Raw genomic sequence first — 12811 nt, 5'->3', positions numbered from 1 at the left:
AGAGTTATACAGCACACTGCCACCCAGGGAAAGGTGTTCTGGCACTAAAACTGCACAAAGGAATTAGAGAGATGTGAGGACGAACATCATTATGGAAGTGAAGAACAAGTTACTAATCTTCGGTAACACACTATCTGGTGGGTACTCTATTTAACTTCAAACTCCTCACCGTTAGAATATCCCCAAGCTCCGGACTAGAGCTGGAAGATTTTTCAGCATAGCTCCTGAACACCAGTAGGTGTGTCGACTTTGCTCGACCTTGAAGTGACGGCTGCAGCCACATACAGGCATTACCCAAATACACTTGATGTCAGTTTTGTTTCTGGACACCACCACACACCCCTTTAGACAAAGAACCCAAAAACCAATTGTTTGTCTCAGAATTAGGCCCTTTATAGATGAAAAAGAGTCCATTTCACAGACCTGATAGATGGGAGGGTGGTGAGGAATCTGAAGTTACATAGAATATCCAAAGAGTATTACTAAAGGTAATTAACTTGCTAATCTGATGTATACTTCTAACTGCAGACTACTCACCTTTAGAACAGATAGCTAAACAGTATTTCCCCCAGTTGTGGGTCTGGTGAATGTCTCAGAACTAAACCCTTCCAGTCGGACCTGGCTCTCAAGGCAATACTCTTTGTCAACGCTTGTACAGATGCTCATGTGGCAGCCTGACAAATATCTAGGACAGACATTCTGCATTCCAGAGCAATGGTAGCAGCCTTGACCATGGTGGAGAGGATCACCGGTCCTAGCGGAGGCTGCTTCTTGGATCTTAATGGAGAAAACTATCTACTATGACAGAGTCCTTTTCTGCAGTGTCTTTTCTTTCTTTGCCACAGAGAACACCACTAGCTGATCGTCCTCCTGATGGTCTTATGAGAAATCAATGTAAAAACTCAAGGCTCTTCTGGGGTCCAAGAATGCTGGGAGAGTGATGAATTGCCCAGCATGAAAAACAGTTGCAACCTTTGGTAAAAAGGCTGTCCTGGTCTGAGAGCTTGGAGTTCACTTATGCGACAAGCCAGTCACCGTGACCAGAAACAGTCTTCAGATCCAAAACACAAAGTGGACAGCTGTGCATGGCTTTGAATGGTGCACACATGACAGAAGTCAGAACCAAAGTAAGATCCCACTGTGGTATCACAAAGGGTATGGGGGAAATAATTTAGTCAAACCTTTTAGAAACCTCATCACGACAGGTAATTTGGATATGGACGGCTGGTCCATTAATCATAAAAAAGACTAAAGGCCCGGCAAGTACCCTTTAACGGTGATCAATGTAAATTCTTGCTTGTCCAGGGATAAAACAAATAAAACACCCAACAATTTGGCCTGTTACTGGTCAATATTGCAGGTGCCGCACTAGGGCACAAACTTGTACCAGTGCCCAGCACAGACAACTCTGTAGATGGATGCATGGGAGCAAAAATAACATTCACAAGTTCGGGAGGAAGTTAGAAGGCAGTCAACTGCAACCGCTTAATCTCCACACGTAAAGTTGCAGATTCCTGCATCCAGGGCAGCATAACCTACCGTGATACTATAAAAGGAGATCCTCCCAAAGCAGTAGCTTGATCAAATGTGATCAAACGGCAGCTGCTCATGACCAGAAGTTCCAGGTACCACATTCTCTTGGCCCAAACAAGAGTCACAACTTTAGACAGGAGAGGCAGCAGTGGAAAGGCGTACAGGAGTCCCATGTCCACTCTATCTGGGATGCGTCCCCAAATTATTATGTACTTGGGAACTCCAGCTTCAAAATGTTTTTATGTTGCACATTTCTAGGAAGTGGCGAAAAGAACTAGCCAACATTCTCACTGTTGCTGAAAGATGCTCTGTGCAACCACGTGATGTGTCCAGCACCGGCTGAGCTTGTCCGCCCTTGCTTCTGCTCCAGGCAGGTAGGTCATAACCAGGGAGATAGCCCGGTGTTCCAGTTAGTTTCAGAGGCAAACAGCCTCCTAGCACAGGACCCCATGTGTTGCAGTACCACATAGCGGTTGTGCTATCTGTGAGAACCTGAACCAGCCTCATTTTTCACAGACGGCAGGAAGGCTTTCAGCGGCAGGCGAATGGCCCCCAACTCCCAACAGGTTGACGTGGAGGTGGGTCTCTTCCAGAGTAAACACCATCAATTTGCCATTCAGCAAAAAAGGGTTCATTAGGTAGATATCTAATATAGGACGAAGGCCGCTATCCTTCTAGGGCATGAGGAAATAGCGGAAGTAACAGCCAGCACCTATTCCGAGGCAAGGACTCTCTGCATGGCTCGTTATGATGGAAGCTTGAAACACAAAACATTCTGGCGTAGGGTGCTGTGTTATAAAATCACGGTCACCTATAGCCGGCTTGCGGTGTCTGGCAACAAGCCTGTTCACTTGTGGGCAGGAACAGGGCTTTGACCAGGTGCCCATAAGGGTTTTCAAATGATGGCCTCATTTAATGGAAGCATGGTTCAGATGAAGTTTTTCCTGTTTGCAAAACGTCTGTTAGAATGCTAGTTTGAACCTCCATTGCTGGATGTTGTAAATCAAATACCTCTCCCTCATCTCTTTACAATGGAAAAGGAGGCACGCTCTTGCTTTGGTGGTCCAGGAGGAGAACACAAACCAGTGTCTGGGGAAGTGTCCAAATCACTAGGCTCCTTTAACTCCATGAATACATTTTCATCATCATGGTGTTGGGGAAAATAATCCACCTAATCTTTGTTGTCACCCCCAAAGGCTGGCTGACTCTCATTAGAGTCCGAACCGATGAGCTGTGAGAGCACCAGGGTGTGGCTCTGAGGTATGGATTTTGGTGCCAAGGTGAAATTCGGCTCCGGTATTGAAGCAGTACCCGAGGAGAGTTCTATAAGCAGAGACAGTGCTGAGGGTGAACCAACTGGCGTTAACCAAACTTTAGGCTTCCGTGTATCCCTGGGTCTTGAAGGCACACCAGAGAGAGCAAGAAGGGTGCTGAAAATTTGCAAAATGGCCTCAATCTGTTGCTACATCCCTTACGGACCCAGAAACTTGCGGGTGAATCAGGATAAGTTGCGGAACTGACTCCTTGCCGGAGGGCCGGCAACGAGACAGTGAAGCATCCTGACATCATTGCGACTTCTCAGGCTGAGAGTGGAGGGAGTTGGATGAATCTCACTTGGTCTTCTTGTTATTCCCCTTAGTGCAAGACTTGGACCACAACAAACATCTCTTGCGGAAAAGGCCTCAAGAGCAGGAACACGTCCATTCCCTTGACTTCGAGCAGGACTTGGAGCTGTTCACTGATCCCAAACACCGGAGACACACCTCATAGGGACCTGTCACAGATGGCTGATTGCCACAGTCATAACAAGGCCTAAACCCTGTAGTTTTAGGAGGGGGGGGGGGGGGCAAAGTTCCCTTTCATACTGGGAAAAAGAAGTCATAACAAAATCATCACTTGACCAGAAAAAAAAGTTGGAAGTGAACTCCGGAGCCGCATGTGAAGGCGGCCGAAAGAAAGGAACAGAAGTCAACATGCAGGGTAGGCACTTATATGTGCCTCCATCATTTCAACACCTCAGAGCTGGAAGGAATGCAACACAGAGCTGCACAACGCCACCTATGGGCATGTGAGAGAAATGCTGTTTCAATCTTCTGGATCCAATCTAGTGTCTGGGAATATTCTAAAGGTGAGAAATATGCAGTAAGAAGTTTTCATCAGAATGTATGTGTATCCACCCTTCCCCAGTCAACCAAGCCTATAAAGGATAAGATGTCAGAAAAGTACGAGGGGAAAACTGAATAGTTGCACTGTTAGAGGGGGGGTAGAACGTTTTCAGGAGACAGAATACCCCAGTCTCATCTCCTACCCTAACTAAATAAATGGGTTATCCAACCACTGGTCTAACTATTTAATGTTGAAAGAGTTCCACTGAAAATGAAATCAATCTGGTGCGAGCCAGGAAAGTCTAGAATGTATAATTGATGATGAAACCAGTATTAACATTAAACACAATCATGCTTAAAAGTTTTATTGCTGACCCTTTTTATTGACCTGGCTTTACTTAGTAAAGTTGTTACCAACTTTTCTAAATGCTATCTTGTGAGTGTAAAGTGACTTCATCTTGGAGATCCTAGGGCTTGCTGCTAATTTTTAAGAGTGAAAAGGATGAAACCTAAACCACATTTCTAATTTCTTTAGATGAATGCAAAATAATTAATATGGAAAGTCCCTAATCTGTAGTATATTCTGAAGTGGAAAATGTTTTTCATTAAGTCGTTCCACCTCAAAATATTACAAACTTGATGTAGCAGGCACAAAATACCTGAGCAGCATCTTCTTCACATTTAAACAACTGCACCATCTGAAGCATCTTTAACCTTCGCACGTCTACCATATCTTCACACCTAAAAAATCATAAAACATCAGCTTGATAAAGACACGGAATATACAATCTGTTACTGTCCCAGTATGCATTGAAAAAACTATTTTGGATGTACTTGCTAAAATATATTTTATACTTTCATTTGAAACACAGTAACTATGTATTTCATTTTAACTATGTATTTCATTTCTTAAATTATAATTATTACAAATACTATGCATTCAAGTAAAAAAAACATGACAAGTCTAACTAAATAAACTCTAGTTTCTAATTCAGTACATCACACAGGGAAAAGTAAAAAAAAACTGTAAAAGAAATCCTGTTCCTAACCTCACCCATTTCAATTACATCCTTGGTTTTCATTGTTTCTGTTGTCTAACAAAAAAACATGAGCAGTCCAACTTCTACACATTTGATTGCATGCTCCCCCATTATTTTTTATTTATTTAGAGGTTTTATATAGTGCTGGCTGGACCCCGAGGTATCAGAGCGCTTTACATGATAAAGCTGGTTACGGTAAGAGACAAATTACAGCATAAAAGAATAACAAAAACATCAGAGGGCTTTATAAGACTGAGATAAAAAAAGGTAAAAACAAAATTACAACATTTACAACATCATTATAGGATAAACAGCAGGTAAGAGAGAATAACATAAGGCTTGAGGTTATACATATCATGTAAACAGATACTCTGAGAAAAGAGTTGAAATACCTATAAGATATGGAAGAGCGAGTTTAAGGCACAGGTAGAGACCCCCAATATTTATTGAGGAGGTGGATTTTGAGATCTTTTTTAAAGCTGGTGTAGGAAGGGTTGCATCGTAGGTCTTTGGGGAGGACATTCCAGATGTAGGGGGCATTTCCGGAGAAGAAGTGGGATTGAGTAGATTTCTTTTTTAGCAGGGGAAGGACAAGAAGGAGAGCGTTAGTGCTTCTTAGGGGTCGTGTACTGCCTGCTTTGCAGTGTTTATTGGCAAGGTATGGTGCTGCCGTAAATCGATTTGTGAAAGGACCAGGGATTGAACCACTAATTTAAAATCTTCAGTTGGGAGAAAAGGTTTGATTTTCTTAAGATGACGGACAGTGAAGAGGGCTCTTTTAGCCGAATTTTTGATGTGGACATTGAGGGTTAGACTGTTATCGATGGAGATACCAAGCGATTTTACTGAGTTGGACAAGGAGAGAGAGCAGTTGAGGGCATTGAGGTCAGGGATCCAAGTTTGAATGGGGAGAGGGTTGGTTTTGGGGGAGAAGAGGATGATTTCAGTTTTTTTGGGGTTGAGTTTGAGATGATTACGGTGGAACCAGGATTGGATTTTAGTGAGGGTGTTGTTAAGGTGTATGATGTCAGCGTGGGATTTGATCTTGTAATAGAGTTGGGTGTCATCGGCATTAAAATGGTAGTTGATAGCAGCTTGATTTAGAATGAGGGTGAGGGGTTCCATAAAGAGGTTAAAGAGTGAAGGATGAGAGAATAGATCCCTGGGGAACTCTTAGGTTGACCAGAGTGGGTTTAGATAGAAAGTCTTGAATTTTAATTTGTTGGATTCGATGTTGAAGATAGGAGAAAAACCATTTGTGGGTAGTACCATTGAGGCCGAAGCGATCTTTGAGCACATTAAGTAGGGCAGAGCGGTTAACAGTGTCAAAAGCTGCGGAGAGATCAAGGAGAATAAGAAGACATGTCTCACCATTATCAAGGGAGTGGTGGATGTCATCAACAATGTTTAGTATGGCAGTTTCAGTGCTGCAGCCTTTTCTGATTCAGAAAAGGGGGTGGTGATGAACAGAGTGCCTGAATTAAGCAGACCACTCTTACCCAGTCCAAAGATCAGGGCTTGATCCATCACCGTTTTTTAGCTCACTGCACCATCCCAGCTCAGAACTTGGCTATATGCAAATTAGTCTGTTCCTGTCCCAGTGCATGATGGGAACAGGGCAAACCAAACTACCAAGCCAATTCTTGTACTGGGAAGGAAACAAGCTTCCGGGGACCGGTTTCTGCCATTTCAGGCGTCGTCGGCCCGGCTTGCTTGAATCCTGATGGAGCAGTGAGCAAGGGACTCATGTCTGAGTATACCCTGCCACACATATAGTAGCCAAAAAAGATTCAGAAAAGGGGGTGGTGATGAACAGAGTGTCTGAATTAAGCAGACCACTCTTACCCTTGATAATGGGGGAGATTTGACCAAGTTGGAGGGACCTAGGGACACTTCCCGTAGCAAGGGAGGTGTTGATGATTGAGGTCCAGGACATGACGATAATATGCTTAAGGTCATGGACAAGGTTAGAAGGGAGGGTGGGAGGATGGTTTTAGTTTAGGAATAATACTGAGGACTTCGTCCTCAGTTACAGGGAGGAAATTATGCCAGGAGGCATTGTTTTTTGGTCGCGAGTATGGGAGGTTGGGTACCAAAGGAGTAGGGGTGGGAAGGTGTGGGGGGTAGTTTGGGGAGGGAATAGGAGAAGATATGTGCTATGAGGGGTTAGATTGAGGTGAGGTAGGGGGTGAGTATGAGTGGGGACCTAGGGGTGTCAGGAGTGTGGAGTGTGAATTAGAAGAGATGACAGGAGAAAATATGGGTTGGTTGGGATCTGCGTTGAGTGGAAGGATTTATCTATTGTAGCAATTTTTTCTGAGAAGAGGGCAATTTCATTACATCTACCGGTTGAGGCAGTCGGGTTAGGCGGAGCTGAGGAGGTTTGGTGCCGGATAATGTTGAACAGTTCTCTAGGTCTGTTTTTGGCCCGATCGAGTTGAGTACGGAAGAAGGATGCCTTTTCGTTAAAAATGTGTTTTTTTTATGTAGACCTAGCTGATCTGAGGAGTGTCAGGTTAGAGTGGGAGGGATGCTGTCTCCAGGATCTTTCCATTAGTCTTAATGAGCATCTTTCGTTGTTAAGTTTGGATTCAAGTTTGCCAGGAGGGGTACGTTTTAGATTTCTGGTCCATTTCGTAGGTGTAATTTGTTTCGAAGGGAGGCGGCGTGATGGAAATGGTGAACAGTATGAGGTGGTGGTCGGACCCATCAATGGGGATGATGTTGGTCAGGAAGGCTAAGTCATTGGGGGTAATGACAGCATCCAGGATGGCTCCTTTGATGTGGGTGGGGGACTGACAACGTTGTTGGAGGTTATTGATCTCGAGAAGGTTGGTAGAGAGGGTGGTAGTGGGGTCATTGGTATCGTACAAGTGGAGGTTGAGAACTCCAAGGAAGAGATTTTTTGAGTTGGATGAGGAGGATTGTGTAATTAAGTCAGAAAGTTCATCAATAAAGGGGTGTGGATCACCAGGAGGGTGGTAGATAGTGTGGAAACGAATAGAGTGGGAGCCTAGAATTTTAAGTTCAGCTTCAAGGTATTTGAAGGTGGAGTGGCCAGAGTTGTTAACAAGGGAGGGCTGAAGTTCATTTGTTGAAGATTATGGCCAATCCACCTCCTATTCTGTCAGGTCTGTCGATTCTGAGGATAGAGTATCCCGGGGGGGGGGGGGGGTAATAGATCAAGCATGCTTGTTGAGTGTTCATTGAGCCAAGTTTCCGTGAGGAACGCGATGTCAATAGATTCACTAAGGATAGATTCGGAGATTTCAGTGGCGTGTCGGGCGGCAGATCGACAGTTAACAAGCATGCAGGCGAGTGGATTGGGGTTATTTTGGGAGGGAGGTCTAGTTCCAAAGACAACATTGTCCGATTGAACAGCAAGGAAAGGAGGTTTAGAAGAAAGAGCCTTAAGCTCACTCACCCTACAAACAGAGGTGATGGCAACCAGAAAAGCAGTCTTTAGAGTCAAGAGTCTGAGAAGGCAATTATGTAGTGGCTCGGAAGGAGCACACATAAGGTAAGTTAAGACCAAATTCAAGTCCCACTGGGGCATTAGGAAAGGAATAGGAGGAAAGAGATGAGTAATGCCCTTTAGACATCTATTTACAATAGGGGACTTGAAAAGAGAAGGCTGATCAGGAAGGCCGAAATGGCCTAAAGATAGCCTTTAATGGTGCCCAGAGCACAGCCCTGCTGGGCCAAAGAAAGAATGAAGTGGAGAACATCTGAAAGAGGGGCAGAAAGGGGAACTACAGCTTTTGCTGTGCACCATGCCACAAATTTGTTCCATCTACAGGTGTATACCGTTTTAGTGGAGGGACGCCTGGCTGCCAAGATGACATAACAGACTTGGGGAGGAAGGTCGAAAGTGGTCAACTGTCACCGCTCAATCTCCAAGCAAGGAGGTGGAGGCTGGACAGGTTACGGTGGAGGACCGTCCCCTGCTGCTGCGACAGAAGATCCTCACAAAGAGGCAGTCTGATCGGAGGATCAAGGGCTATGTTCAAGAGCTCGGGATACCAGACCCTTCGTGCTCAGTTCGACGCCACAAGAATGACTTGGGGCACGGTCGCGCTTGATCTTCTTCAGCACTCTGGGCAGAAGTGGTATAGGCGGAAAGGCGTATAGAAGACCGTAACTCCACTTGTGACGAAAAGCGCCGCTGAGCGAGTACCGCCATGGAAATTCCAACGCGCAGAACTGCTGATATTGCACGTTGTCTTCGGTAGTGAACAGATCTAAACAAGGCTCTCCCCACTGCTAAAAGAGACCTTGCACCACCTCAGAGTGAAGACGCCATTCATGATCCATTATGCACCTTCGGCTGAGTTGGTCTGCCCTGGGGTTCAGGGAACCTGCCAGGAGTTGAACCATGCCCTGATGTTCCAGCCATGTCGAAAGATGAAGAGCCTCCTGACATAGGGTCCACGACCACACCCTGCCATGTTTGCTGCAGTACCATATGGCTGTGGTGTTGTCTGTTAACACCTGCACCACTCTTCCCTTGACAGAAGGAAGGAATGCTTTCAGTGCAAGACGGATCGCCCGGAGCTCCAGAAGGTTGATGTGGAGCCTGGACTCCGCCGGAGATCAGAGGCCTCTGATCTCCGCCTCTCCCATGTGGCCGCCCCATCCCAGAAGTGACTCATCTGTCACCACTGTGAAGTCTGGTTGAGGAAGGGGGAGGGATCTGACATTGACCCAATACTGGTGCGTTTGCCCTCCGAGATTTGGGCGCAATCGGAAAGATTCCCCTGATGCTGTTCCCACTGGAACTGTAGGTCTCACTGCAGAGCCTGCATATGCCACCAGGCATGATACACCAGCAGGATGCAGGAGGCTATGAGGCTCAGCAGCCTCAGGGTCATTCTAACCGAAAGCCGGGATAGAGGCTGAAACATCGGAATCATAGCCCAAATATCCCGAACTCGCTTCTCGGGAGGATAGGCCCGAAACTGCACTGTATCCACAACGGCTCCGATGAAAAGGAGCTTCTGAGAGTGCAACTGCGGCACGTTGACAGTGAACCCCAGCGAATGCAGGAGGGTCCGCCATAGTCTGTAGGTGGGAAATGACAGTTTGGGGAGAGCCCGCCTTTAACAGCCTGTCGTCGAGATAGGGGAAGACAGGAACCCCTGATCAGCGCAGATGAGTGGCGACCACCGCCATCACTTTTGTGAACACCCGAGGAGCGGTGGTAAGGCCATAGGTAAACTGAAAATGCTTGTGGCCTACTGTGAACCGTAGGTAACGCCTGTGGGCCGGCAGGACGGGGACGTGGAAATAGGCGTCCTGCAAGTTCAATGCTACCAGCCAGTCTCCAGGGTTGAGAGCAGACAGAACCTGAGCCAATGTCAACATTTTACACTTCTCCTTCCGGAGGAAGCGTTGACGTCCCTGAGGTCTAAGATGAGATGCAGGCCTTTGTCGTTCTTGGGTACCAGGAAGTATTAGGAGTAGCAATCACAACCTAATTCTGGCACAGGGACGCACTCAATGGCTCCCTTGGCCAAGAGAGCTGTAACTTCCTGGTGGAAAAGGGCCAAGTGATCCTCCGACATATATTGGAATGTTGGTGGCATGGATAGAGGGGTAGTCTCAAAGGGGAGGGAGAAGCCACTTTGGACTATCTGCAAAACCCACCTGTCCGACGGGATGTTTTGTCAGTGGGGGAGGTGATGACGTATCCTGCCGCCCACTGGCAACTGGTGGCCCGGAAAGGTCGGACTAGGAAGGTTTGGAGGCTGCTGCAGAGGGGGCACTGGTGGACTGGTCCGCCCGCTGGACACCAGACCCATGGCGCTGGGTCCCACGTACCCGGCCGTGCAGAGGCTGGGCAGCTTGCGCAGGCCTGTGGCTCTGGGTGGAACGTGGTGGGGCACCTCTTCCGTAGTAACGCGGGGCAAGTGGTGGTAGTGAGGCCCAAGGATCTGGCCATAGCCCTAGAATCCTGTTGTGAGAAAGTGCCCTCTTTCTTGCATGGTATGCTCCCACTTTTTGCTGAATTGCTGATGTACTCTGAGTGGGCCTGTGCTCCTGCCAATCAGGTACCCAGGGCCTGTGTTCCTTCCCTAAAACTGCATTGAAGCCTAAACCCAATTGGCATCTCTGGCCACATGTCAGCCCCTGGTAAATGGTACTCTAGGTACCCAGGGCACTGTGACCAGAGAAGGCCCCTAAGGGCTGCAGCACTTATTGTGCCACCCTTAAAAGCCCTGTGCCCTGACACACACACACACTGCCTTGGCAGGCTGCGTGTCTTGGTGCAGAACAAAACAAAGAGTCGACATGGCACACATCCCTGTGTGCCATGCCCACAACACACTGCCCTGGCATACATCAGTCACCCCTCTAGCTGGGTGCCCTATGCCAGTGGTGAGGGTACAGGTGCATGAGCCCTGTACCCCTACAGTACCCAGGGCCATTCAGAGTATATGGTGCTGGGATGTTGTCATTACGAACTCCACAGCACCATAATGGCTACACTGAAGACTGAGAAGTTTGGTATCAAACTTCCCAGCACATTAAACCCACACTGATGCCAGTGTAGGATTTAATGTAAAATGCACAACAGAGGGTGTCTTAGAGATGCCCCCTGAAACTCGACCAACTCCCAGTGACCTGACTGAGTGGCTGCAGAGGCTGCCACCCCCAGACATGTTTGTGGACCCCTGGGTCGAGAGCTTGCCGCACTCGGGGGCCTGAAGTACGAGTTACTTACGATTCTAGCCGCAGATTCCTTAACGTACAATTATCCCAGGCGTGAGACTGGATCCGGATTTGTTTTTGCCACAGCATCCCTGCGCACCGAGGGGACGGCATCACGCGACTCCGCCCAGGCGTTGTCCGCGTATGTGATGTCAGCGAGGTCACATAAGTCCCACCCCGGCACGCCTAAGTAAGTTTTCTTCAGAGAACTTTTCTGCGCCACAACTCGGAGCCATCAGACAAAACTGTGGGAGTATGGGAACAGTGTGCGAAAGAGCATAAAAAATTGGAAAAAGGAATGGTGAAGAACAACACCATAAGGAGTAGTGTCAACACTGCAGTACCCAAAGGCAGGGAAAGAAGAAGGAAGAGAGCACAGCCCTGAGCAGCCTCCCTGCCAGTATGTAGACAGCCCCCCCCTAGAGACAAGGGACATATGCAAAATGTAATGACAACATGTAGCAGGACTACAACCCCAACCAAGAGGCAATGAAGGAGAACCAGTTCCCAGACAAACAGCAACGACAAACCTCCAAAGCAACCCCAGCACATAGGGCGACAACCCCCCAAAGGAACAAGGGTAAAGGCACGGGCAAATGACCCCAACCCAGAGGTTAGCAGAGGGGCCAGGACCCTTAGTAACAAAAGGGGGAGAGGGGGGGGAAAGGGAGGGGAGGGGAGGGAAGAGAGCGAAGGCAAGCCCCAACCCTGGAGCAACCAGAGCAGAGGGGCACAGGAGTACCTATAAACCCATCCTCCAATGCACCAAAGAGGAGGAAGGAACAAGACGAATTATCCCGTCAAAAAGAATGAAAGAATGCACTCACAGAAGACATAGACACCCACCGGGTGGCGAATGCAGAAGACCAAGCCAAAGGTCCTCACAGAAAGGGGAGGAAGGGCGGGCCGTGAAGAAATTTGCGGCTAGAATCGTCTCTACCAGATACATCTTTACTGAAGGTAAGTAACTCGTACATCTGATACCAGCCGCAGATTCCTTAACATAGAATAGATAACCCAGCCATACCCACGGGGAAGGAGGGTCTGCGAAAGGACCCCACTAGCCTGGACATAACAGAGGGTCCCACAGGGGACTAGTTCAATGGACAGGGCGTGGAACCTCGTCCCCCCAGGCAAGGGGAACCCCTACAAGCAGAACACCACCGACCCCAAGAGGGGTGTGGGAACAAGAAAAGAAGAAGAAAGAGGAAGCCCATTCACACTCAACAGAGGAAACAAGGGCAAAGCAAGGGGAGGCTGAAGCACCCCACGCCCCTACAAGACAACAGAACCTCCATCCAAGGCCAAGGCAAGGAAGAGGAAGAAGATCAACCCAGAGGCTCCAAGGAGATGAGAAAAAAAGAAGGCAAGCCCCCCCACCTGGAACACACCCCTCGAAGAGGGCAGCTGAGCCCACCACAG

General features: G+C 47.7%; 1 protein-coding gene across 4 annotated transcripts in view; it reads right to left on the bottom strand.

Moving 5' to 3' along the window:
- Nucleotides 1–12811, bottom strand: part of SESTD1 (SEC14 and spectrin domain containing 1) — a 372853-nt gene that overhangs the window by 79839 nt on the left and 280203 nt on the right. For all 4 annotated transcript variants that reach the window (XM_078681488.1, XM_078681487.1, XM_078681489.1 and 1 more), the window contains one exon: nt 4298–4379. In XM_078681488.1, the coding sequence (XP_078537614.1) occupies nt 4298–4379 (82 nt within the window). The remainder of the gene's footprint in view (nt 1–4297; nt 4380–12811) is intronic.

The sequence above is a fragment of the Lissotriton helveticus genome, chromosome 3_1 (assembly GCF_964261635.1).
Source record: "Lissotriton helveticus chromosome 3_1, aLisHel1.1, whole genome shotgun sequence".
In the NCBI taxonomy this organism is placed as follows: domain Eukaryota; kingdom Metazoa; phylum Chordata; class Amphibia; order Caudata; family Salamandridae; genus Lissotriton; species Lissotriton helveticus.
This window is presented reverse-complemented; position numbering and strand designations above follow the sequence as displayed.